Source organism: Gorilla gorilla, chromosome 10 (assembly GCF_029281585.2).
Source record: "Gorilla gorilla gorilla isolate KB3781 chromosome 10, NHGRI_mGorGor1-v2.1_pri, whole genome shotgun sequence".
NCBI lineage: Eukaryota > Metazoa > Chordata > Mammalia > Primates > Hominidae > Gorilla > Gorilla gorilla.
This window is the reverse complement of record NC_073234.2, coordinates 133,485,700-133,511,663: the sequence shown is the minus strand read 5'-3', so window position 1 is coordinate 133,511,663 and position 25,964 is coordinate 133,485,700. Positions and strand designations below refer to the sequence as shown.

The 25,964-nt window shown below is 49.3% G+C and overlaps 1 protein-coding gene across 5 annotated transcripts in view; it reads left to right on the top strand.

The window, feature by feature from the left end:
- The first annotated feature begins 1,546 nt into the window (after window positions 1–1,546).
- Window positions 1,547–25,964, top strand: part of VSIG10 (V-set and immunoglobulin domain containing 10) — a 40,818-nt gene continuing 16,400 nt past the window's right edge. For 3 of the 5 annotated variants that reach the window (XM_063694387.1, XM_063694385.1, XM_063694386.1), the window contains exons 1-3: window positions 1,547–1,877; window positions 9,975–10,256; window positions 23,387–23,689. In XM_063694387.1, the coding sequence (XP_063550457.1) occupies window positions 1,562–1,877; window positions 9,975–10,256; window positions 23,387–23,689 (901 nt within the window). In that variant the 5' untranslated portion in view covers window positions 1,547–1,561. The other 2 variants (XM_004053970.4, XM_055358132.1) reach the window with 2 other exon arrangements.

Sequence of the window (25,964 nt, the reverse complement as noted above, 5' to 3'; positions counted from 1 at the left end):
GAATGGCATGAGGCTGGGAGGCGGAGCATGCAGCGACAGAGCGAGACTCCGTCTCAAAAAACAAACAAACAAACAAAATTCCTGTCAAGAATCTGATGAACAGTTATTTTATTTTTTATTTATTTATTTTTTTTTTGAGACGAAGTCTCGCTCTTCTCCCCAGGCTGGAGAGCAATGGCGCGATCTCGGCTCACCGCAACCTCCACCTCCTGGGTTCAAGCGATTCTCCTGCCTCAGCCTCCCAAGTAGCTGGGATTACAGGCACCTGCCACCATACCCGGCTAATTTTTGTATTTTTAGTAGAGACGAGGTTTCACCATGTCGGCCAGGCTACTCTCAAACTCCTTACCTCAGGTGATCCACCTGCCTCGGCCTCCCAAAGTGCTGGGATTACAGGCGTGAGCCAACGTGCCCGGCTGATGAACAGTTATTGAAAAATATTTGAGCAAAGAATAAAAAAGGGCTGAGCGCGGTGGCTCGCACCTGTAATCCCAACACTTTGGCAGGCCAAGGCGGGTGGATCACTTGAGGTCAGGAGTTCGAGACCAGCCTGGGTAACATGGCGAAACGCTGTCTTTACTAAAATTACAAAAATTAGCTGGGCGTGGTGCTGCACACCTGTAGTCCCAGCTACTCGGGAGGCTGAGGTGGGAGGATCACTTGAGCCTGGTAGTTTGAGGCTGCAGCGATGTATGATTGTGCTACTGCACTCTAGCCTGGGCAACTGGAGTGACACCCTGTCTCAAAAAAATAAAAAACAGAAAAGTAAAAAAGGCAGAACTGTTCAGCTTCATTGCTCAGTTCACCAGGAGAAACATTTTTTTTTAAGTGGTTTCAAGAGGATTTCCTCATGGAAGAAGCATTTCAATAAGGGGACCGTTGAACAACAGAACTAATGATTTTTTTTTAACGTTAATATTTATTTTGAGATGGAGTCTCGCTCAGTCGCCCAGGCTGGAGTGCAATGGCGTGATCTCGGCTCACTACAACCTCCGCCTGCTGGGTTCAAGCGATTCTCCTGCCTCAGCCTACCCAGTAGCTGGGATTACAGGCGCCCGCCATCATGCCCGGCTAATTGTTGTATTTTTAGTAGAGACAGGGTTTCACCATGTTGGTCAGGCTGGTCTCGAACTCCTGACCTTGTGATCCGCCCACCTCGGCCTCCCAAAGTGCTGGGATTACAGGTGTGAGCCACCACGCCCTGCCATATTATTATTATTATTATTTGAAACAGGAAGTTTCTCCTCGGGCTGTTTTATGGATGGCTCTTCCTGAGGATATCAAAGCCGCATTTTCCCCAGGACAGAATGGGATGAGGGCATGGCAGGGAAGACAGGAGCTTAGCCTGGGAATCTGACTGGGTAGGCGGTGGGAGAACTAAAAGGGGAAAAGCAAAAACAAAACTCTTGAGAAACACGTCCTGGGGACTCCTTGGCTCTCGCTGTCACTGTGTGGTCCCAGCCAGTTCACTGGAGAACCGGAGTCTCGTGGCTGCTTTGGCTGAAAGTCAGGGGATCATCTTTCTCTGGCTCCCTTTTGCAGAGGGTAAGGAAAGGAAGCGATGGCGGCCTTGGCGCCCGCCCTGCGCCCAGGGACACAGACGGGAATCCCTCGAGACGCTCAGCGGGGACTTCCAGGGGGGTCCTGCGTTCTGCAGCTTGGCAACCGCTTCTTCAGGGTTCTGCAGCTCGGGGCAGCGGCGGGGGGGTGCGTCCTGCGGCAGCTGCAGGGCTCCGTCCCGCCCGCTGTCGCCGAGACTCGGTACTGCTGTCCCGGGCGGAGTGGACTGGGGAGGGCCCAGCCTCTGCGCCCCGCCCCTGGCCCGGCGGGACCCGGCTCGGCGCGCCCTCGGCAGAAAGCCCTCCTCCCTGGCCAAGGTAGAGGAAGTTGGGCTCCCGCCTGGCTGGGAGGCGGGAGGGAGCCCGCTCCTGTTGTTTTCCGCCGGCAGGAGTGGGCAGGCGGGCGCAGGGGGCGGGGTGCGCCCTCCCTCCCCGGCCAGGGCGCTCGGGAGCGGGGACCCGAGCCTGCAGCCGAGCTCCGCTGCCGGCCCTGGACACTCGGCTCAGCTAAGCATCCTTCCTGGGGGCCGAGAAAGTGGGGCCACTCTGCAGTTCCGAGGACCTGGGAGGAGCCCTCGGTACCCCGGGCCCCGGGGCCCTGGGGCACACACGTCCAGCCCAGCCCAAGCCTGCGTTTCCTGAGCCGGGATCTGGGGCGAGATGGCCGCAGGCGGCAGTGCGCCCGAGCCCCGCGTCCTCGTCTGCCTCGGGGCGCTTCTGGCCGGCTGGGTCGCCGTAGGTAAGGGGCCGTGATCTGGAGGGAAAAGTTGAGTTTTCCCAGTCAGCGGTGGGGAGGGGACAGCGAGAGACCCAATTCCCTCCGACTCCGCCCGGATCCGTGGTGGCCCCAGCCTAGAAGCTGCCCCAGGAGGGTCTTGGTTTCCTGTTCGCAGCTCGGCCGTCTTTGCAGGAAGGAATTTTCCCGGGCGCCCGGTGCGGGGCGAGATACCCCCAGCCTCCTGGGGTGGGCAGCCGGCGAGGCTGCAGAGGAGCCGAGCCGAGCCGACGTGCGGGGGCAAAATGAAGAGGCACGTGTGCCGGGAAAGTGATTTTTTTTTTTTTAAGCGTCGGATGTAAATTCGCGTTCTGGTTTTAGTAATACCTGATACGCTGGTGCTCAAACTCGAGACTCCCACTTTATTTTTCTCCTCCCTCTGCCCAAGGTTGAACTCGCCTTACACCTGTAACCGGTGGACTTCCCTACACACCTTTGCAAGTCTTCCTGTGCCGACCAGCGCCTTCAAAGCGGGGTCTTCCGCCTTTACTTTTGGAAAAGCTTTTTATTTTGAAATACTTGGCTGACTTACAAAAGACTTCCCCTCACACTTGACATGATTGACAAAAGGTCTGAAATGCTTCATCTATGGTCTGCTTTGCTACGAAAAAAGAATTGGGGGGTGCTTACAAAAATACGTAGAATGTAAAAAGATTGAACTATTTATATATATTTGAATTTAATTCACCAACATGCCTACTGTGCATGCCTACTGTGTGCTGGGAGTGTGACAAGCTGGGAGGAGGCTGGGGTGCAGGGAGAGGAGATGGAGCCAGGAGGTGGTGAAGTTTGCCAGGATGCAGGCAGAGCGCTACTTTTTGTGTTCCCGGGTCTGCTCCACCCAACTGGTCTCCTCTTGCACGTTTCTGGAGATGGGTTGTAAATTATGCTGGAGCTTCTTAGCAGCAAGTGCCAAAAGTTCCTAATTATTAGGCTCGTACAATTTTATTTTGCTTTTTTTTTTTTTTTTTTTTACCAACCATTTAAAAACAATAACATCTCTAGATTTCCAGTTTATCTGGAAAAATCTGAAGGTCTGGCAGCACGGGGCCTGCTTTCCCAGTTGGAATTGGGCAGTGGTCATCCTCTTATCTAGGGCATGTGAGCCCAAATTTGTTCCACCTCTCCCTGTTGTAATATTTGCCCCGCCACCTTCAGTCATGGGTGTTACCTGTTGGCCCTGCAGGCATTTGGCTGAGTAATCACTGTGCTGGGGTGTGTGTGGCGGGGGAGAAGGACAGTTCCCAGTTGGTCATCTCTGGACGTGAAAGGTGGTTGTCAAGTATTCCCATCTCCCCAGCTGTTTGCAGTGTTTCCTGCACGATGAACACCAGGAACCTGGGAAGTGAGAAGAACCCTGGGATGAGGTCATCCTGCTGGAATGACCTGGCTTTCAGGCTGACTGCCACCCGCCCCATGGGGAACCTATCTCCACTGCTATGGCCAGCTATTTTTTTCGAGCCAGGCTCTCGCTCTGTTGCCCAGGCTGGAGTGCAGTGGTGCAATCACTGCACTGATCCTCCCACCTCAGACTACAAGTAGCTGGGACTACAGGCGTGCACCACCACGCCTAGCTAATTTCTAAAATTTTTTTGTAGAGACGGTCTCTACAATCGCTTGAGCCCAGGCTGGTCTTAAACTCCTGGACCCAAGCGATCCTCCTGTCTCGGCCTCCCAAAGTGTTGGGATTATGGGTGTGAGCCACCATGTTTGGCCTTTGCCCAGCTATTTTGATGCCCAGACCTGCTTCGCCTTTGTGTATGATGCCAGGGGGCTTCCTGAGCTTGGTGTATTTTTGTTGTGTGTTTGTTTTTTAAGTTGGGAGTTTTTGGGGAAAAAATTTTTCTCCTGACATTCAATGCCAGACAACTTATATGCATCCACTAGCTACCCCGGATTGTAAATCCTAGGTTATTCTTGGGAAAAGTTGCTTTAAAAAAATAAATAAATGTTTGGGTATAACTCCTACTCTGTAAATAATAATACATGGGCAGCATCAGGGAGTTTATATTACTCCCTCTTCGGTTCTCTATTGTACATTTAAGGTTGGGGGGCAAGAAGGACCCTCTGGACACCATATGAATGACTTCTAAACTTGTTACTATATTTTATCATTGCATCCTGTCTGGTGCAGGAGACCAGAGTAACGTGACCTGAGTAACAATCCCACATCTCCCAGTGATTTGCTTGGGACTTTAAGTGATAACTTAATCTCCCTAAATCTCAATTTTCTCAGTAGTAAAGTGAGGAGGTTTAGGACTACCAGGCAAGAACTACCCCTTCCATGTCTATGTCAGACATCACTAATCGATGACTGTGTTATTTTCCACTGAGCCAGGACTCAATCTCATCTTCAACCCAGCCCACAGGGCAGCCACATCTCTGGACTAGATGATCTCCAAGGGCACCTTCAGATACAGTGGTTTAAAAAAGAATGGAGCAAGCCAAACCAGGAGAAGTGAAATGTCTTCAAACGGTTTCTTTTGTGATCATGTCATTCTATGCCTTGGAGGAGAAAACAATGTTAGCTCAAGTTCCAAGACTAAAGTTTCACCACGGCTTTTTTCCAAGCCACTGTTCCTTTATTTCTTTGCCAAGGAGTTAGGCAAAGGGCAGGTCTGCAGGTTGCATGAACACATGTTGCATCTGTAACTCTAAAGTTCATCTTCCTTTCCATTGTGGCTGTTGCCACTGGATAATTTGGGTTCCCAATCCTAATAATTTAAAAATAATTCTTGGCTGGGTGCGGTGGCTCCCGCCTGTAATCCCAGCACTTTTGGAGGCCGAGGTGGGCAGATCACCTGAGGTCAGGAGTTCAAGACCAGCCTGGCCAACACAGTGAAACCCCGTCTCTACAAAAATACAAAAACTTAGCGGGGCATGATGGCGGGTGCCTGTAATCCCAGCTACTCAGAAGACTGAGGCGGGAGAATTGCTTGAACCCGAAGGCAGAGGTTGCAGTGAGCCGAAATTACGCCTTGCACTCCAGCCTAGGCAACAGAGCGAGACTTCATCTCAAAAAAAAAAAGTAAATAAATAAATAAATAAAAAGAATTCTTACCTGCTTTTTTTTTTGAGACAGAGTCTTGCTCTGTTACCCAGGCTGGAATGCAATGCTGTGATCTTGGCTCACTGCAACCTCCGCCTCCCAGGTACAAGGGATTCTCCTGCCTCAGCCTCCCGAGTAGGTGGGATTACAGGTGTGCGCCACCACGCCCGGCTAATTTTTTGTATTTTTAGTAGAAACGGGGTTTCACCATGTTAGCCAGTCTGGTCCCGAGCTCTTGATCTTGCCCACCTTGGCCTCCCAAAGTGCTGGGGTTACAGGCAGGAGCCACCACGCCCGGCCATTCAGCTAATTTTTAGTAGAGATGAGGTTTCACCATGTTGGCCAGGCTGGTCTCCAACTCCTGACCTCAAGTGATCCACCTGCCTCAGCCTCCCAAAATGCTGGGATTACAGGCGTGAGCCACCGCCCCCAGCCCTCACCTGCTTTTTAAAGTGATTGCTCAGAAGCATTTCTTGCTGTTTTGGAATCTCTGTCATTAGATGGCATTCTCCACCTTTCAGCAAGTGGCTTAGTTTTTAAAATTTGGTGTTTTGTTTGTTTGTTTGTTTGTTTGTTTTCATCCTGACTTGGCTGAAAAGTCTTTTGGGAATGGTGTGGCCAAAATGGTGAGAGAATCAGAACTTCCTGGGGCTCCAGGCTGGCTTCAGATCTTTAAAAGGGAGCCCCTTCTAACCAGACAAGAGGCCAAATACAGATAATGATTACTCTTTCACTTAAATGGGAAGGATTGCCAGGGGCAAGTGGCAGTTTATTTTTTCTATAACAGCTTTATTCAGATATAATTTACATGCCACAAAATTCACCCTTTTAAAGTGTACCACTCAGGGGATTTTATAGTCCAGGGTTATACAGCCATCACCACTAATTCATCATTTTTATCACCCCAACAGGTTCTGCCCATCTTCCTATTACTGCAGCCTCTTTGTATTGGGTCTTGATTGTGGAGGGGGCTGGACAATTGTGAAACTTCTCAGCAAAATGGGTTGCATTTGCTTCTTGTTACCTAGTGACAGTCTAATGCCCGTTAGCACCTGTCAGTCTTTTTTTATGAGTCAGGGTTGGCTGGGCGTGGCGGCTCACGCCTGTAATCCCACCACTTTGTGAGCCCGAGGTGGGTCTGAGTGGAATGCTTGAGTCCAGGACTTCAAGACCAGCCTGGGCAACATAGTGAGACCCCGCCCCCCCCACCCCGCCCCTCCACCATCTCTAAAAAAGAAAAAAACAGTTTTTTACCTTAAACAAACAAAAAAAGAGACAGGGTATCTCTGCTGCCCAGGCTGGAGTGCAGTGTCACAATTGTGGCTCACTGCAGCTTCAGTCTCCTGGATTCAAGTGATCCGCCCACCTCAGCCTCCCAAAGCCCTGGGATTACAGGCCTGAGCAGGCACACCCACACCCGGACACCTGTCAGTCTTGAATGGGCATCAGAATCACCTGGAGGGCTTGCTAAAACACAGATGCTGGGCCAGGTATAATGAATCATTCCTGTAATCCCAGCACTTTGGGAGGCTGAGGTGGGAGGATCGCTTGAAGTCAGGAGTTCAAGACTGTCCAGGACATCAGAGTGAGACCGCCCCCACCCCCAACCCCCATCTCTGAAAAAAAAAGTTAAATAATTGCTGATTTGTTAAAAATAAATAAATAAAACACAAAGGGCTGCTGCTTTCCCGCAGTTTCTGATCTAGGTGTTTTGGGGTGAGGCTTGATAATTTGTATTTCTAACATGCTGCGGCTGCCGATCTGGGCTTTTGAACATGCTCCGTTTGCCTGGGAACCCATCCTCACCTTTTCTTGGCTGATTCCTACTTGTCCATCAGATCTCAGTTTGGCTTCCTGCGGGAAGTGTTTCCTGACATTTGCCCTAGTTGGACTTAGGAGCCCTTTCTCTGAGGCCTTATCTTGGTGTTTATCACTGCATTGTACTTGCCAGTTTATTGTCTCTTTTCTTCACTAGACTGTGAACTCTTGGAGGTTTCTGTGTGTTGTGTCCACAGTGGGATTCCCAGTGCCTTGTCCAAAGTGGGCACACAGTCCCTACTGCCAGCCCATTCTTCCATGGGGCTTCTGAGAGAACTTGAACTCTAGGGCCATTTGAGATGGAGAGAGAGGGAGAGGCGGAGAGAGAGGGAGAGGCGGAGAGAGAGGGAGAGGCGGAGAGAGAGGGAGAGGCAGAGAGAGCAGTGGGACAGTGGAAACAAAGCCAAAGCCCTCTTTCTACCCCTTCTGGATTTCTAGGCAAATAAAGCCACTTGGGTTCTGTATCAATTATTGATCGCCACAGTAATGCTGTATAAGAAACAACCCCAAAATGACAGTAGTGCTTATTACCCACAGGCTTGGGTGGTTGGTTAGGTGGCTCTGCTGATCTGCCTGGGGATTGATGACTAGCTGAAGGCTGATCTAGAATGGGCCAGGCTGGAGCCACTGAGACAACTTGGGTCTGTACCATGTAGTTTGTTTATTTATTTATTTGAGACAGAGTTTCACTCTTGTCACCCAGGCTGGAGTACAGTGGTACAATATCGGCTCACTGCAACCTCCGCCTCCCAGGTTCAAGTGATTCCCCTGCCTCAGCCTCCCGAGTAGCTGGGATTACAGGTGCCTGCCACCATGCCCAGCTAAGTTTTTGTATTTTTAGTAGAGACGGGGTTTCACCATGTTGGTCAGGCTGGTCTCGAACTCCTGAGCTCAGGTGATCCACCCACCTCGGCCTCCCAAAGTGCTGGGATTACAGGCGTGGAGCCCGGCCTTTTGTTTGTTTGTTTGTTTTTTTCTTGTTTTTGAGACAGAGTCTTGCCCCGTCACCCAGGCTGCAGTGCAGTGGCACAGTCTTGGCTCACTGCAACCTCTACCTCCTGGGTTCAAGTGATTCTCGTGCCTCAGCGTCCTGAGTAGCTGGGACTACAGGTGTGCGCCACCACGCCTGGCTAATTTTTGCATTTTTAGCAGAGACGGGGTATCACCATGTTGGCCAGGCTAGTCTCGAACTCCTGGCCTCAAGTGAAACCGCCTCCCTCGGCCTCCCAGTGTGCTGGAATTACAGGCATGAGCCACGGCTCCCGGCCTCATTGCAGTTTTGATTTGCATTTCTGTAGTGATTATAGACAAACACTTTAAAGACTCTGCTTGTGTCACATTCCCAACATCCCATTGGCCAAAACAGGGCTCATGGCTGAGTCCTCACGAAGAGTGGGATGGCACCCCAGTGATGTGGGGCATGGATGGTGGGCAGACTGGGTGGACAACTGGGGCTATGTTTGTTACCTACTACAAGTTCATTATTGTCAGTGACTGGCCAAGAGCCCCAACATACCAGACGTTCTGTATGTGTTTTTTGTTTGTTTGTTTTGTTTTTAGACCGAGTCTCGCTCTGTCGCCCAGCCTGGAGTGCAGTGGCGCAATCTCGGCTCACCGCAACCTCCACCTCCCGGGTTCAAACGATTCTCCTACCTTAGCTTCCCGAGTAGCTGGGTTTACAGGCATGTGCCACCACGCCCGGCTAATTTTTGTATTTTTAATAGAAACGGGGTTTTGTCATGTTGGCCAGGCTGGTCTCGAACTCCTGACCTTAGGAGATCTGCCTGTCTTGGACTCCCAAAGTGCTGGGATTACAGGCATGAGCCGCTACGCCCAGCTGCTCTGTATGTGTTATTGCATCTTAAGAACACATACGGTCAGGCACGGTGGCTTATGCCTGTAATCCCAGCACTTTGGGAGGCCGAGGCCGGCGGATCAAGTGATTCTCCTGCCTCAGACTCCCAACTAGCTGGGACTACATGCCCAGCTAATTTTTTGTACTTTTTTTTTTTTTTTTTGAGACGGAGTTTCGCTCTTGTTGCCCAGGCTGGAGTGCAATGGTGTGATCTCGGCTTACTGCAACCTCTGCTTCCCAGGTTCAAGCGATTCTCCTGCCTCAGCCTCCCTAGTAGCTGGGATTACAGGCATGTGCCACCACGCCCGGCTAATTTTGTATTTTTAGTAGAGACAGGGTTTTTGCATGTTGGTCAGGCTGGTCTTGAACTCCTGACCTCAGGTGATCCACCCGCCTTGGCCTCCCAAAGTGCTGGGTTTACAGGCGTAAGCCACCATGCCCGGCCACAATTTTTTGTATTTTTATTACAGACGGGGTGTCACCATGTTGGCCAGGATGGTCTCGATTTCTTGACCTTGTGATCCGCCCACCTCGGCCTCCCAAAGTGCTGGGATTACAGGCATGAGCCTGACCTTTCCTGAGGTCAGGGGTTCGAGACCAGCCTGGCCAGTGTGGTGGTGAAACTCTGTCCCTATTGAAAATATAAAAATTAGCCGGGCGTGGTGGCACGTGCCTGTAATCCCAGCTACTTGGGATGCTGAGGCAGGAGAATAGCTTGAACCCGGGAGGCAGAGGTTGCAGTTAGCCGAGATAGTGCCATTGCACTCCAGCCTGGGCGACAGAGTGGGACTCCGTCTCAAAAAAAAAAAGAACATATACCTGATTTTTTAAAAAATCATAATACAGGAGGACTGTCCAAAAAGGGACATTGTTTAGAAATTAAGAAGGGTGGTAACAGCCTGATCTTGCCTTGTACAGGATTGGAGGCTGTTGTCATTGGAGAAGTTCATGAGAATGTTACTCTGCACTGTGGCAACATCTCGGGACTGAGGGGCCAGGTGACCTGGTACCGGAACAACTCGGAGCCTGTCTTCCTTCTCTCGTCCAACTCTAGCCTCCGGCCAGCTGAGCCTCGCTTCTCTCTAGTGGATGCCACCTCCCTGCACATTGAATCGCTGAGCCTGGGAGATGAGGGAAACTACACCTGCCAGGAGATCCTGAATGTGACTCAGTGGTTCCGAGTGTGGCTGCAGGTGGCCAGTAAGTGGGGCTGGCAGGGACCGGGGCTGGAGAGGTGCTCGGAGCCTTGGAAAGGAGGAGACCATGGTCAGGAGTATGGGTTTTGGGTTCAGATGGCCTGGAATTCATTCTGGGCCCTGCCACTTGGAAGCTGAGGGACCTCTCACACCTCTATTTCCTCACCCGGGAAATGGAGATAGAATTTCTGTGGCCGGGCGCAGTGGCTCATGCCTGTAATCCCAGCACTTTGGCAGGCCAAGGCGGGCGGATCACCTGAAGTCAGGAGTTTGAGACCAGCCTGGCCAACGTGGTGAAACCCCATCTCTATTAAAAATACAAAAAATGCCGGCCGGGTGCAGTGGCTTATGCCTGTAATCCCAGCACTTTGGGAGGCCAAGGCGGACGGGTCACAAGGTCGAGACATTGAGACCATCTTGGCTAACATGGTGAAACCCCATCTCTATTAAAAATATAAAAAAATTAGTTGGGTGTGGTGGCACGCACCTGTAGTCCCAGCTACTTGGGAATCTGAGGCAGGAGAATTGCTTGAACCTGGGAGGCGGAGGTTGCAGTGAGCCAAGATTGCGCCACTGCACTCCATCCTGGCAACAGAGTGAGACTCCGTCTCAAAAAAAAAAAAAAATTCGCCAGGCATGGTGACGCACGCCTGTAATCCCTGCTACTTGGGAGGCTGTGGCAGGAGAATTGCTTGAACCTGGGAGGCAGAGGTTGCAGTGAGCCAAGATCGCGCTACTGCACTCCAGCTTGGGCGACAGAGCAAGACTCCGTCTCAGAAAAAAAAAAAAAAAAAAAATTATTGCTTCTTAGAATTGCTGTGAAGAATAGATACCAGTTTATAAAGTGCATTAGGCCAGGCATGGTGGCTCATGCCTGTAATTCCAGCACTTTGGGAGGCCAAGCGGGCAGATCACCCAAAGTCAGGAGTTGAAGACCAGCCTGGCCAACATGGTGAAACCCCATCTCTACTAAAAATACAAAAATTAGCCGGGCATGGTGGTGGGTGCCTGTAATACCAGCTACTCGGGAGGCTGAGGCAAGAGAATCGGTTAAACCCAGGTGGTGGAGGTTGTGGTGAGCCGAGATCGTGCCACTGCACTCCAGTCTGGGCGACAGAACTAGGCTCCGTCTCCAAAAAAAGAAAAATAAACAAATAAAGTGCTTTAAAAGGCTCCTGGCATATTAATAAGCTTTTATTTTTAGCTTGTTGTTAATATCTTTGCTATTAATATCATTTTATTATGTAACAAAGTTACAGTATATCATAAAGCCAGGTGCAGTGGTGTGGGACTATAGTCCCAGCTACTCAGGATTGCCTGGGTCCAGGAGCTCCAGGCTGCAATGCACCATAATTGCACCTATCAATAGCCACTGCACTCCAGCCTGGGCAACACAGGGAGACCCTGCCTCTAAAAAAAACATATGGAGTCAAGTCAGACTGCCTGAATTCCAGTGCGAAGGCTGTCACTGAGTTCTGTGTCACCTTGAATAAGTAGCTTCATATCTCTGAGCTCCAGTTTTCCTCATTTGTTAATGGGGGATAATACATTGCCTGCTTTGTCAGGTGTAGCGAGCACTCTTATTTATTTTTATTTTATTTTATTATTATTATTTTTTGAGATGTAGTCTCACTCTGTCGCCCAGGCTGGAGTGCAGTGATGCAATCTCGGCTCACCACAACCTCTGCCTCCCGGGTTCAAGTGATTCTCCTGCCTCAGCCTCCCAAGTAGCTGGGATTACAGGCGCCTGCCACCTCTCCCGGCTAATTTCTGTATTTTTAGTGGAGACGGGGTTTCACCATGTTGCTCAGGCTGGTCTTGAACTCCTGACCTCGTGATCTGCCCACCTCGGCCTCCCAAAGTACTGGGATTACAAGCATGAGCCACCGTGTCCAGCTATAGTGAGCACTCTTATACTACGGTGCCAAGTACAGGGAGGGCTTGGCATGAGCCACCTTTCCTATCGCACTTTCCTAAAACAGTCTGTCATATCTGCTGATATAAACATATGAATTTACAGCAGGCCGGGTGCTGTGGCTCATGCCTGTAATCCCAGCACTTTGGGAGGCTGAGGTGGGAGAATCATTTGAGCCAAGAGTTTGGAACCAGCTTGGTTAACATAGTGAGACTCCATATTTACAAAAAATTATTAAAAAAAGAATTTAGAGTGCGAGGTTGTAAACTACAGCCTGCTGTTGTATGGCCTGCAGATTATGAATTTTTTTTTTTTTTTGAGAAGGAGTCTCACTCTGTCGCCTAGGCTGGAGTGCAGTGGCGCAATCTCAGCTCACTGCAAGCTCCACCTCCCGGGTTCATGCCATTCTCCTGCCTCAGCCTCCTAAGTAGCTGGGACTGCAGGTGCCCGCCACCATGCCCAGCTAATTTTTTTTTTTTTTTTTTTTTGTATTTTTAGCAGAGACAGGGTTTCACTGTGTTAGCCAGGATGGTCTTGATCTCCTGACCTTGTGATCTGCCTGCCTCGGGCTCCCAAAGTGCTGGGATTACAGGCGTGAGCCACCATACCCGGCCGATTATGAATATTTTTTATATTTTTAAATGGTTGGAAAAAAAAGGATATTTGTGACATGAAAATCATATGAAAGTCAGATGCAGTGGGTCATGTCTGTAATCCCGGCACTTTGGGAGGCTGAGGCAGACGGATGACTTGAGCCCAGGAGTTTGAGACCAGCCCTGGCAACATAACAAGACCCCATTTCTACAAAAAGTGTAAAAACTAGCTGGATGTGACGGCGTGTGCCTGAGTAGCCTCCAGCTACTCAGGAGGCTGAGGTGGGAGGATTGCTTGAGCCCAGGGAGGTCGAGGCTGCAGTGAACTGATCACGCCACTGCATTCCAGCCTGGGTGACAGAGCAAGACCCTGTCTCAAAAAAAAAAAAAATCATATGAAATGAAATTGAAATGTTGGTGTTCGTAAATAAAGTTTTATTGGAATATAGCCACATTCATTTATTTACATATTATCTCTATCTTTGTTACTAACTATGGCAGAGGTGAGTGGCTGTAACATAGATCTTATGGGCTTCAAAGCCAAATTTATTTGCTCTCTAGCCCTTTACAGAGAGAGTTTGCTGGTCACTGGATTAGAAGGACATCCATGCTCTGGATTCGGGGCATGTAGTTTAGTAGACATACCCATGGGAGGCCAGGTACGGTGGCTCATGCCCATAATCCTAGCATTTTGGGAGGCTGAGACGGGATGATTGCTTGAGCCCAGGAGTCTGAGACCAGCCTAGGGAATGTAGTGAGACCCCATCTCTACAAAAAGTTTAGAAAATAGTAATTAGCTGGGCATGGTGTCATGCACCTGTAGTCCCAGCCATTCAGGAGGCCGAGTGGGGAGGATCGCTTGAGTTGGGAGACGGAGGTTGCAGTGAGCCAAGATGGTGCCACTGTACTCCATCCTGGGCTACAGAGTGAGATCCTGCCTCAAAATAAAAATAAAAAGAATAGGCTGGATGTGGTGGCTCACGCCTGTAATCACAGCACTTTGGGAGGCTGAGGCGGGCGGATCACCTGAGGTCAGGAGTTCAAGACCAGCCTGGCTAACATGGTGAAACCCCGTTTCTACAAAAAATACAAGAAATTAGCCAGGTGTGGTGGTGTGCACCTGTAATCCCAGCTACTCGGGAAGCTGAGGCAAGAGAATTGCTTCAACTCAGGAGACAGAGGTTGCAGTGAGCTGAGATTGCGCCATTGCACTCCAGCCTGGGAGACAGAGGTTGCAGTGAGCTGAGATTGCGCCATTGCACTCCAGCCTGGGCAACAAGAGTGAAACTCCGTCTCAAAAAAAAAAAATGATAATAATAATAATAATAAAATAGGGAAATACCCATGTGATCACTGTTCTGGATCCAAGATTCCTCATCTGTAAAATAAAGAACCTACTAATTCCTTTATTCAACATAGATTCATTGAGAGCTTGATGCCAGACACTGTTCTAGGCACTGGACCACAGGTGTGAAGAAGGCAGACAAGGTCTCTGCCCTTGAGGAGTGAGCAGCCTAGTGGGGCACACAGATGAGAAACAAGTTAATGTGATTTTTCTGAAACTTTTTTTTTTTTATTGAGACGGAGTCTTGCTTTGTCGCCCAGGCTGGAGTGCAGTGGCACGATCTCAGCTCACTGCAAGGTCCACCTTCCGGGTTCACACCATTCTCCTGCCTCAGCCTCCCGAGTAGCTGGGACTACAGGCACCTGCCACCTCGCCTGGCTAATTTTTTGTATTTTTAGTAGAGACGGGGTTTCACCATGTTATCCAGGATGGTCTCGATCTCCTGACCTCGTGATCCGCTCGCCTCGACCTCCCAAAGTGTTGGGATTACAGGCGTGAGCCACTGTACCCAGCCCCTGAAACATTTTAACTTGGGAGGCCAGAGGGGAGATTTTGGAAGTAATGACTTTTTTTTTGTTGTTTGTTTGTTTGTTTGAGACAGATTCTCCCTCTGTCGTCCAGGCTGGAATACAGTGGTGCCACCTTGGCTCACTGCAACCTCTGCCTCCCGGGTTCAAGTGATTCTCATGCCTCAGCCACCTGAGTAGCTGGGATTACAGATGTGTGCCACCAAACCGGCTATTTTTTTGTATTTTCAGTAGAGATGGGGTTTTTCCATGTTGGCCAGGCGTGTCTCGAACTCTTGACCACAAGTGATCCACCCGCCTCGGTCCCCCAAAAAGCTGGGATTGCAGACATGAATCACTGCATCTGGCCTGGAAGTAGTGACATTTAAACTGATTGGTAAGTAGGGCTGGGCACAGTGGCTCATGCCTGTAATCCCAGCACTTTGAGGGGCTGAGGTGGGAGGATCGCTTGAGCCCAGAAGATCAAAACTGCAGTAAGTCATGATCACACCACTGCGCTCCATCCTGGGTGACAGAGAGACCCAGTCTCTGAAAAAATAAAAGGAGAAGAATTCTGCCAATTCTCTTTCCAGGCAGAACAGGACAGGTTGAGCTGAGTGTGATGCATTCACAGATAGGGAGAAGGCCGGCGTGGCAGGGGCCTAGCCTCGTGTGTAAGAGGGCAGGCCGTGTGAAATATGGGAGGCCAGGCCAGACTGGGGCCACGTAGGACCTGTGCTATGGGTTGAATTATGTCCCCCAAAAAGATATGTGGAAGTCCTAACCTTTGGTATCTACGAATGTGAGCTTATTTGGAAATAGGGTCTTTGCAGATACAATCAAGTTAAGAAGACATCATTAGGGTGGGCACTAGCCCAGTTTGACTGACATCCTTAGTTTTTTATTTTTTATTTTTTTGAGATAGAGTCTTGCTCTGCCGCCCAGGCTGGAGTGCAGTGGCATGATCTCGGCTCACTACCACCTCCGCCCCCTGTGTTCAAGCGATTCTTCTGCCTCAGCCTCCCGGGTAGCTGGCTCGCACCACCATGCTCGGCCAATTTTTGTATTTTTAGTAGAAAGGCAGTTTCACCATGTTGGCCAGGCTGGTCTTGAACTCCTGACCCCAGGTGATCTGCCCGCCTCAGCCTCCCAAAGTGTGGGATTACAGGCGCAAGCCATTGTGCCTGGCTAGGAGTTGTGATTTTATTCTGTGTGCAGGAGAAACTCCGGGAGCTTCCAGCAGGGGTGTGGCACCATTTCATTTGCACATGGAAAATGTATGTGTTTGGTATCAAGAAGAGCTGATGAAATAAAACAGGGAAGCCAATTGAAGGTATACAGAGTCGGTGACCAGACAGGGTGGCAACAGTGGCCTTGGTGAAAATGCACAGGTTTGGAAAATATTTTGGAAGGAGACCAGCAGGACTCGCTGCTGGATCAGAAGTAGAGGATAAAGGAAAGAGAGGCCTCCAGGACACTTCTTGGTTTTGGGTGATGTCTAAGGTTTCTGCCAATTCTCAAAGATTAGGGCATCGTCCATTACAGCAGTGTTTCTGTGTCTGGAGAGGCCACAGATAAATTCCTGGGTGACGCCAGGAATGAAGGTGGTGCATTAAAAAATGTCACCCATCTTGGCCCCACTGTTTGGTTCCCACTGTGAGCCTACGGGCAAGTGCTGGCTGGTCTCCCTCAGTCCACCTGCCCAAAATAATTAGTCATCCCTTCCTGTCCATCTCATCAATGAATAACCTTATCTTTTATCCACAGTGGGGTAAGGTGACATTGCAACTTTTTGTTTCTTTATCATCACTCTCTTTAGTTTATGATGACTTGATCAGACACTGATTTGTTAATCATTGGCTAAGTTTATAGGAGGATGGATTAGTTTCATTATTGCCCTGTAGGGAGATAAAGGCAAGGTCTTGTTACAATGAACGTGAACTTGCAACTTTAAAAATGTCACTGAACTTATGGCTGGGTGCAGTGGCTCATGCCTGTAATCCCAGCACTTTGGGAGGCTGAGGCGGGTGGATCACTTGAGGTCAGGAGTTTGAGACCAGCCTGGCCAACATGGTGAAACTCCATCTCTACTAAAAATACAAAACTTAATCAGGTGTGATGATGCACACCTGTGATCCCAGATACGTGGGAGGCTGAGACACAAGAAAAGCTTCAACCGGGGAGGGCGGAGTTTGCAGTGAGCCGAGATGGCACCACTGCACCCCAGCCTGGGTGACAGAACAAGAGTCTGTCTCACAAAAAAAAAAAAAAAAAAAGAAAAAGGAATAAAAATGTCACTGAATTCCAGTGGCACTTTGTACTCCCTCCAGGGAAGTCCTGTGCGTGTCTTAGTTACTGTGCTGTGATTCATAGTATGGAAATTTCTTCACGTGGAAATACATGGGGTCCTTGACTGATGTAGGGCTTGTTTGTGAAAACCAGACACAGATACCCTTTGGTTCAAATACACCAGAGCCCTCTGGGGTTGGTCTCCTGGTTCTCATATTAGGAGGTCCCTGGGCTAAACAGCAGACCCCTCTCTGCCTCGGAACCCTGTGTTGCTCCCCGACAGTGGCCAGCGGGGAGGGCGTGACATCTCTGATTGGAGTTGGCCCTCATTTTTGCGTAGATTTAGGAAAATAGATTAGGTTTGATTCAGCCTCTTTCTGGGATGGCAGTGGTATTGCGGAGTGGTCCAGATGACTGGGTACAAATCCACTTTCTATTAGCTGTTGTTGTCTATGTGACCTTGGGAAAGTCCCTTGAACTCCAATGTTAGTTTTATTGTCTGTGAAATCGAGGGTAACGGTGGAACGAGTTACAGATTTGTGTTATGCATTAATGAGATAAACTCATGTAGCCCTCAGCACACTTTAACTGGATCCAGTGGTTAAGCCAGTGATGGGATTCCTGTGGGATAGTCCATCTCAAGTTCTCAACAATCAACTAGTTTATATCTGGGTCCTTTTTTTTTTTTTTTTTGAGACACAGTCTCGCCCTGTCGCCCAGGCTGGAGTGCAATGGCTCAGCTCACTACAGCCTCCGCCTCCCGGGTTCAGGTGACTCTCCTGCCTTAGCTTCCCGAGTAGCTGGGATTACAGGCGTGTGCCACCACGCCTGGCTAATTTTTTGTATCTTTAGTAGAGACGGGGTTTCACCATGTTGGCCAGGCTGGTCTTGAACTCCTAACCTCGTGATCTGCCCGCCTCGGCCTCCCAAAGTCCTGGGATTACAGGCGTGAGCCACCGCGCCCGGCCTCATCTGGGTCTTTCGAACAGGTCTTGCTGTGGGTTAGGGACTCTGTGTGCCCAGATCTTTTCACTGATGTGGTTGCTAGCTGAGTCACATTACCTCCTTCTCTCTCTCTTTTTTTTTTTGAGACAGGGTCTCACTCTGTCACCCAGGCTGGAGTGCAGTGGTGTGATTTCAGCTTACTACAGCCTTGAATTCCTAGGCTCAAGTGATTCTTTTATCTCACCATCTCGAGTAGCTGAGACTAATAGTGTGTGCCACCACACTCAGCTAATTTTTTAGTTTTTTTGTAGAGACAAGGTCTCACTATATTGCCCAGGCTGGTTTTGAACTCCTGGGCTCAAGCAGTCTTCCCTCCTTGGCCTCCCAAAGTGCTGGGCTTACAGATGTGAACCACCTCGCCCAGCCCCGTCCTTCTCTTAAGGAGAACAATTTGGAAACATTCTAACATGGCCTTGGAATCTAGAGGGAACAAATTCCAAGATATGACAGTTTGTTATCTGCAAGTGGCTGGGGATGTGTGAATGGACAGAGATGCTGTAGAAACATGGAAATGGAAGTAGGGAGGTTGCTAGATTTCTCCCTCCTTACCCCCTGGTCCTCTGTTTGTCCATCGGTGGGCATTTGGTGTCTCTGTCTTGTAGGAGGTCAGGTTTTCTGTAGGCCCGGGGCAATTCAACCTGCCTGGAATGGGCACCTGTGGTGTGATTTCATCACTCATCTCAAAACAAGAGTATGCACTGCTCCCTGTTAATTGAAAGGTGAGGTGAAGGGTCTTGCCATTAGGATTGAGACTCTGCTTCTAAATGTACAGAAATCCCTTGGTCCAGAGCAGTTAAGGGCTGCCAAGGCCGTTTCTTTCTTTCTTTGTTTCTTTTTTTCAATTTTTAAATTTAGGCTGGGAGTGGTGGCTCACGCCTGTAATCCCAGCACTTTGGGAGACCAAGGTGGGCAGATCACCTGAGGTCGGAAGTTTGAAACCGCCTTGGCCAACATAGTGAAACCCCATTTCTATTAAAAATACAAAAAAATTAGCTGGGCGTGGTGACACACGCCTGTCATCTCAGCTACTCAGGAGGCTGATGTGGGAGAATCACTTGAACCCAGGAAGCGGAGTTTGCAGTGAGCTGAGTTTTCGCCACTGCACTCCAGCCTGGGTGACAGAGTGAGACTCCACCTCAAAAAAATACATAAGTAAATAAATTAATTAATTAAACAAATATTTTTGCAGAGACAGGGCCTCATTATGTTGCTCAGGCTGGTCTTGAACTACTGGGTTCGAGCGATCCTCCCGTGTCAGCCTCCCAAATGCTGAGATTACAGGCGGGACCCATCTCACCCGGCCACACAGCTGTTTATTTCATCAATTGACCCATCCCTGCTACCTCCAAATTGGAGTGGGTATGATATTGGAACAGCCATGTGTTTACCTGCAGACAGGCTGGTCAGATAGGGAAGGTGTCACAGCCCTTCCCATATCCTGGTACACTTTTTTTTTTTGAGACATGGTTTTACTTGGTCACCCACACTGGCATGATCTCGGCTCATGGCAGCCTCCGCCTCCTGGGTTCAAGCTATTCTCCTGCCTCAGCCTCCCAAGTAGCTGGGATTACAGGCACCTACTACCACGCCTGAATAATTTTTGTGTTTTTAGTAGAGACAGGGTTTTGTTTTGCCATATTGCCCAGGGTGGTCTTGAACTCCTGACCTCAAGTGATCCGCCTGCCTCCGCCTCCCAAAGTGCTGGGATTACAGAGGTGAGCCACCATGCCCAGCTGACTTTGTGCTTTTTTTTTTTTTTTGAGACAAAGTTTCGCTCTTGTTGCCCAGGCTGGAGTGCAGTGGTGCAATCTGAGCTCACTGCAACCTCTGCCTCCCGGGTCCAAGCGATTCTCCTGCCTCGCCTCCCAAGTAGGTGGTATTACACGCATTTGCCATCACGCCTGGCTAATTGTTTGTATTTTTAGAAAAGACAGGGTTTCACCATGTTGGCCAGGCTGGGTCTTGAACTCCTGACCTCAGGTGATCCACACGCCTTGGGCTCCCAAAGTGCTGGGATTACAGGTGTGAGCCATCGTGCCTGGGCCCAACTTTTTTTTTTTTTTTTTTTTAGACGAAGTCTCGCTCTGTTGCCCAGGAGTGGCGTGATCTCGGCTCACTGCAACCTCTGCCTCCCGAGTTCAAATGATTCTCCTGCCTCAGCCTCCCAGGTAGCTGGGACTACAGGCGTGCATCACCACACCTGGCTAATTTTTGTATTTTTAGTAGAGGCAGGGTTTCACCATGTTGGCCAGGCTGTTCTTGAACTCCTGACCTCAGGTGATCCACCCGCCTCGGCCTCCCAAAATCCTGGGATTACAGGCGTGAGCCATGTGCCCAGCCAACTTTGTGTTTTTCTTTTTTTTTTTTTTTTTAAAGATACTGTCTTTTATGTATGCATTTGAGGAGCTGAGCTATCGAGAGATAAATCAGCCCATGAAAGACCCCAGTCAGATTTCATGACACACAGTGCCAGGCTCTCCCTGTGTCTGTTTTTCTCAGGCCAAACAAGTGTTTGGGGAACAATGGAACCAGCTCGCACGTGAGCAATGAGGAAGCCGGTCTGTGTCTACCTCCAAGAGGCTTAGGATTCATTTGGGTTTGGGGGATGGGGAGCTCCTGTCTAGCCAGTGATGTGGCCTTCACTCCAAACTTCCAAGAAAGGGAATCTCAGGAAAGATCCATGTTTCCTGGCTGATGGACCTGTCTGATATGGACCCACCAACAGTGCTTTGTCTGTGTTGGTGGTGGTGTCGCTATGTCTTCTCACAGTGTAGGCCCCTAGGGAAAGGGAATGCTGGGTACACCGAAGAAAACTTGTTTGTGCCTGGTCAGAAGGTGGGGTGATTCTTGCCCAAGGATTGATTAATTTAGGTCTTGCCAAGCTTATCTGTTTTTGTTTGTTTGTTTGTTGGAGACGGAGTCTCACTCTGTTGCCCAGGCTGGAGTGCAGTGGCGCGATCTCGGCTCACTGCAAGCTCCGCCTCCCGGGTTCATGCCATTCTCCTGCCTCAGCCTCCAGAGTAGCTGGGACTACAGGCACCCGCCACCACGCCTTGCTAATTTTTTGTATTTTTAGTAGAGACGGGGTTTCACCGTGTTAGCCAGGGTGGTCTCGATCTCCTGACCTTGTTTAAGTGATTCTCTTGCTTCAGCCTCCTGAGTAGCTGGGATTACAGGCATGCTCTACCACACCCAGCTGATTTTTGTATTTTTAGTAGAGATGGGGTTACACCATGTTGGCCAGGCGGGTCTCAAACTCCTGACCTCAAGTGATCCACCCACCTCGGCCTCCCAAAGTGCTGGGATTACAGGATGAGCCACCGTGCCTGGCCTGCCAAGCTTATCTGTAGCAGAGATTGGTGCTTATAGGAGCCTGCAGATCTCTGGGATGGGCTCTTTGCGTGGCAGTCACTAGGGAGATCAAGAGAAAGTGGGTTGTTGATTTTGCCTATAAAGGTGATATCACAGTCTGTAAGTCTTCCCACAGACCTTATCCCATTGGAGAAGTACACATTAACTGATTAGTACAGACTGTGTGGTACATTCTGAAGTCATTTTCGAATCAAATTGCTGGTCTGAAGAGTAAATAGCTGAAGATAAGGTAACTTTTCCTGTTAGCAAGGAATTCACGATACTGAGATGTAAATGAACCTTTTGCAGCTCTTGACTGGCCAACCTATATTTGTCGTGGGTAAGGAAAGAAGTGAATTCTGATGTCAAAGAGGACAGCAAAGAACAGGAAGGCAGCAGCTGTAGATTGTTCTAGAACAGGATTTGGCAAAGCTTTTCCTTTTCTTTTTTTCCTTGAGATAGGGAGGGTCTCATTGTGTCACCCAGGCTGGAGTGTACTGGCACAATCACAGCTCACTGCAACCTCCACCTCCTGGGCTGAAGTGATCCTCCCACCTCAGCCTCCCGAATAGCTGGGACTACTTACTTGCACCACCACGCCTGGCAAATTCTTTGATGTTTTTTGAGATGGGGTTTTGCCATGTTGCCCAGGCTGGTCTCGAACTCCTGGGCTCATGTGATCTTTTGCCTCATCTTCCCAAAATGCTAGGATTGCAGGCATGAGCCACCGTGCCTGGCCAGCAAAACTTTAAAAAAATTTTTTTGGCCAGGTGTGGTGGCTCACACTTGTAATCCCAGCACTTTGGGAGGCCAAGGTGAGTGGATCATTTGAACCTAGGAGTTCAAGACCAGCCTGGGCAACATGGCGAAATCCTGTATCTACTAAAAATACAAAAATTAGCTGGGTATGGTGGAATACGCCTGTAGTCCCAGCTGCTGGGGGCGCCTGGGACTATAGGCACATGATACCACACCTGGCTTTTTATTTATTTATTTATTTTGAGATGAAGTCTCGCTCTGTTGCCCAGGCTGGAGTGTAGTGGTGTGATCTTGGCTCACTGCAACCTCTGCCTCCCAGGTTCAAGCAATTCTCGTGCCTCAGCCTCCCAAGTAGCTGGGATTACAGGTGTGTGCCACCACGCCCAACTAATTTTGGTATTTTTTGTAGAGACATGATTTAGTCATTTTGGCCAGGCTGGTCTCAAACTCCTGACCTCAAGTGATTTGCCTGCCTCGGCCTCCCAAAGTGCTAGGAATTCAGGAATGAGCCACCGTGCTGGCCCTAATTTTTAAATTTTTTGTAGAGATTGGGTCTAGCTATGTTTCCTAGGTTGGTCAGGAACTCCTGGCCTCAAGTGATCCTCCTACCTCAGCCTCCCAAAATGCTAGGATTACAGTCATGAGCTACTGTGCCTAGCCCTTGCAGTGATTTTTTTTTTTTTTTTTTTGAGACGGAGACTTGCTCTGTTGCTTAGGCTGGAGTGCAGTGGCGCAATATCGGCTCCCTACAACATCCACCTCCCAGGTTCAAGTGATTCTCCTGCCTCAGCCTCCCTAGTAGCTGGGATTACAGGCATGCGCGACCACGCCCAGCTGATTTTTGTATTTTTAGTAGAGACAGGGTTTCATCATGTTGGCCAGGCTGGTCTTGAACTCCTGACCTCAAGTGGTCCACCTGCCTTGGCCTCCTAAAGTGCTGGGAATTCAGGCATGAGCCACCGCGCTGGCCCTAATTTTTAATTTTTTTGTAGAAATGGGTCTCACTATGTTTCCCAGGTTGGTCTGGAACTCCTGGCTTCAAGTGATCCTCCTTCCTCAGCCTCCCAAAGTGCTAGGATTACAGGCATGAGCTACTGTGCCTAGCCCTTACAGTTTTTTGTTTTTTAAAGGAGCAATGTATACTTTTGCTGTTCTGTAAAGATTTATCCCCCTAAAAAAATCTCACATAGTCACCCAGGATTAAATGAAATAATGTATCAGGGCACTTGGCATAGCATTTGTCACATAGTATTAGATAGATACCATACTCTTCATTGGTTATTTCCTGTTCATTTATATATTAGAGTTGGTAAGAAAATCGAATGAGCTCTTACATAATTAATGCCATCCTATTCCCCCTGTCATTCCCAGGCGGCCCCTATCAGATTGAGGTCCATATCGCGGCCACCGGCACACTCCCCAACGGCACCCTCTACGCAGCCAGGGGCTCCCAGGTGGACTTTAGCTGCAACAGCAGCTCCAGGCCACCACCCATGGTTGAATGGTGGTTCCAGGCCCTGAATTCCAGCAGCGAGTCCTTTGGCCACAACCTGACAGTCAACTTTTTCTCACTGTTACTGATATCGCCAAACCTCCAAGGGAACTACACCTGTTTGGCCTTGAATCTGCTCAGCAAGAGACATCGAAAGGTGACCACCGAGCTCCTGGTCTACTGTGCGTAAGCAGCACTCCTCTGCCCCACTTCTTCCCCTTAACCCTTTGTGAACTTATGAACTGCACGTTTGTGCCTCTCCCATTTGTCTTTTTTTTTAAGATGGAGTTTCCCTCTTCTTGCCCAGGCTGGAGTGCAAAGTTGCGATCTCACCTCACCGCAATCTCTACCTCATGGGTTCAAGCGATTCTCCTGCCTCAGCCGCCCGAGGTAGCTGGGATTACAGGCATGGGCCACCATGCTCAGCTAATTTTGTATTTTTAGTAGAGACGGGGTTTCTCCATGTTGGTCAGGCTGGTCTTGAACTCCCGACCTCAGGTGATCCACCCGCCTTGGCCTCCCATAGTGCTGGGATTACAGGCGTGAGCCACTGCGCCTGGCCTCCCATTTGTCTTTAAGGGGGTGCCTGCTGCATGATTCTTCTGAACATGTATCTGTGGCTCCCTCAATACACACATCCGGGGCTGCTGCACTCAGGGAGGGAATCATCCCTTCTGGAAGCTTGCTGCTATGCAGGGGTGCAGGAGAGTGCTTGGGAACCACGGAAGAACACTAATGCATTCTTTTTCTTTTCTTTCCCCTAAATTGAGGTGAAAGTATGTAGGATTAACCATTTAGCAATGTACAATTGAATGGGCTCAGTGGCTCATGCCTGTAATCCTAGCTACTTAGGCTGAGGCAGAGAATCACTTGAACTTGGGACGCAGAGGTTGCAGTGAGCCAAGATGTGCCACTGCACTTCAGCCTGGGCAACAGGGCAAGACTCCGTCTCAAAAAAAAGTAAAAATAAAAATGTATAATTCAGTGGCATTCAGTACATTTATGCAACCATCACCTGTATCAGGTTCCAAAACATTTTGTTTTTCTTTTTCTTTTTGAGACCGAGTCTCGCTCTGTCACCCAGGCTAGAGTGCAGTGGCGCGATCTCTGCTCACTGCAGCCTCCACCTTCCAGGTTCAAGCAATTCAGTTCTCACACCTCAGCCTCCAGAGTAGCTGGGACCACAGGCAGGTACCACCACGTCCAACTAATTTTTCTATTTTTAGTAGAGACAGGGTCTCCCCACGTTGCCCAGGCTAGTCTCAAACTCCTGAGCCCAAGTGATCTGCTCACCTCAGCCTCCTAAAGTACTGGGATTACAGGCATGAGCCACCATGTCTGGCCCTCCAAAACATTTTTGTCATCCCAGATAACCATTTTGTCATCCCAAATAACCCTGTACCCAATAAGCAGTCACCCTCATTCCCTCTTTCCCCAGACCTGGACAACCCCCAATCCTCATTCTGTCCCTGTGGGTTTGCCTGTTCTGTACACTTCATATGAATGGATCATACAATGTGGGGCTTTTTGTGTCTGGCTTCTTTCACCTGGCTTCATGTTTTTGAGGTTCATCTATATTGAGGCATGTATCAGTAATCCATTCCTTTTAATGGCTGAATAATAGTCCATTCCTTGCATGGATGGACCACAATTTATTTGTTCATCCATCCATCTGTATACATTCTTTTTGTGGACCTGTGTGGCTGTCATAGGCACCGGGCCCTCTAGCACTGTTATGAACAAGTAGCCCGTGAATCTTTATCTCAGGAGTGGGGAAACACCAACCAAACACTCCCATACACAAATATCTGGGACGAAAACCACTGTAGAAATGCAGAGTGGGGCTGAGCGTGGTGGCTCACGTCTATAATCTCAGCACTTTGGGAGGCCGAGGCAGGTGGATCATCTGAGGCCAGCAGTTCAGACCATCCTGGGCAACATGGCAAAACCCTGTTTCTATTTAAAAAAAAAAATGAAAAAATTAATTAGAAATGCAAAAGTGAGGCTGGGCGCGGTAGCTCACATCTGTAATCTCAGCACTTTGGGAGGATGAGGCGGGTGGATCACCTGAGGCCAGGAGTTCCAGATCATCCTGGCCAACATGGCAAAACCCTGTCTCTATCAAAAAAAAAAGAAAAGAAAAAATAAATAAATGCAAAAGCGAGGCGAGACGCAGTGGCTCACGCCTGTAATCCCAACACTTTGGAAGGCTGAGGCAGGTGGATCACCTGAGGCCAGGAGTTCCAGACCATCCTGGCCAACATGGCAAAACCCTGTCTCTATCAAAAAAAAAAGAAAAGAAAAAATAAATAAGAAATGCAAAAGCGAGGCGAGACGCAGTGGCTCACGCCTGTAATCCCAACACTTTGGAAGGCTGAGGCAGGTGGATCACCTGAAGTCAGTCGTTCAAGAGCAGCCTGACCAACATGGCAAAACCTTGTCTCTACCAAAAATACA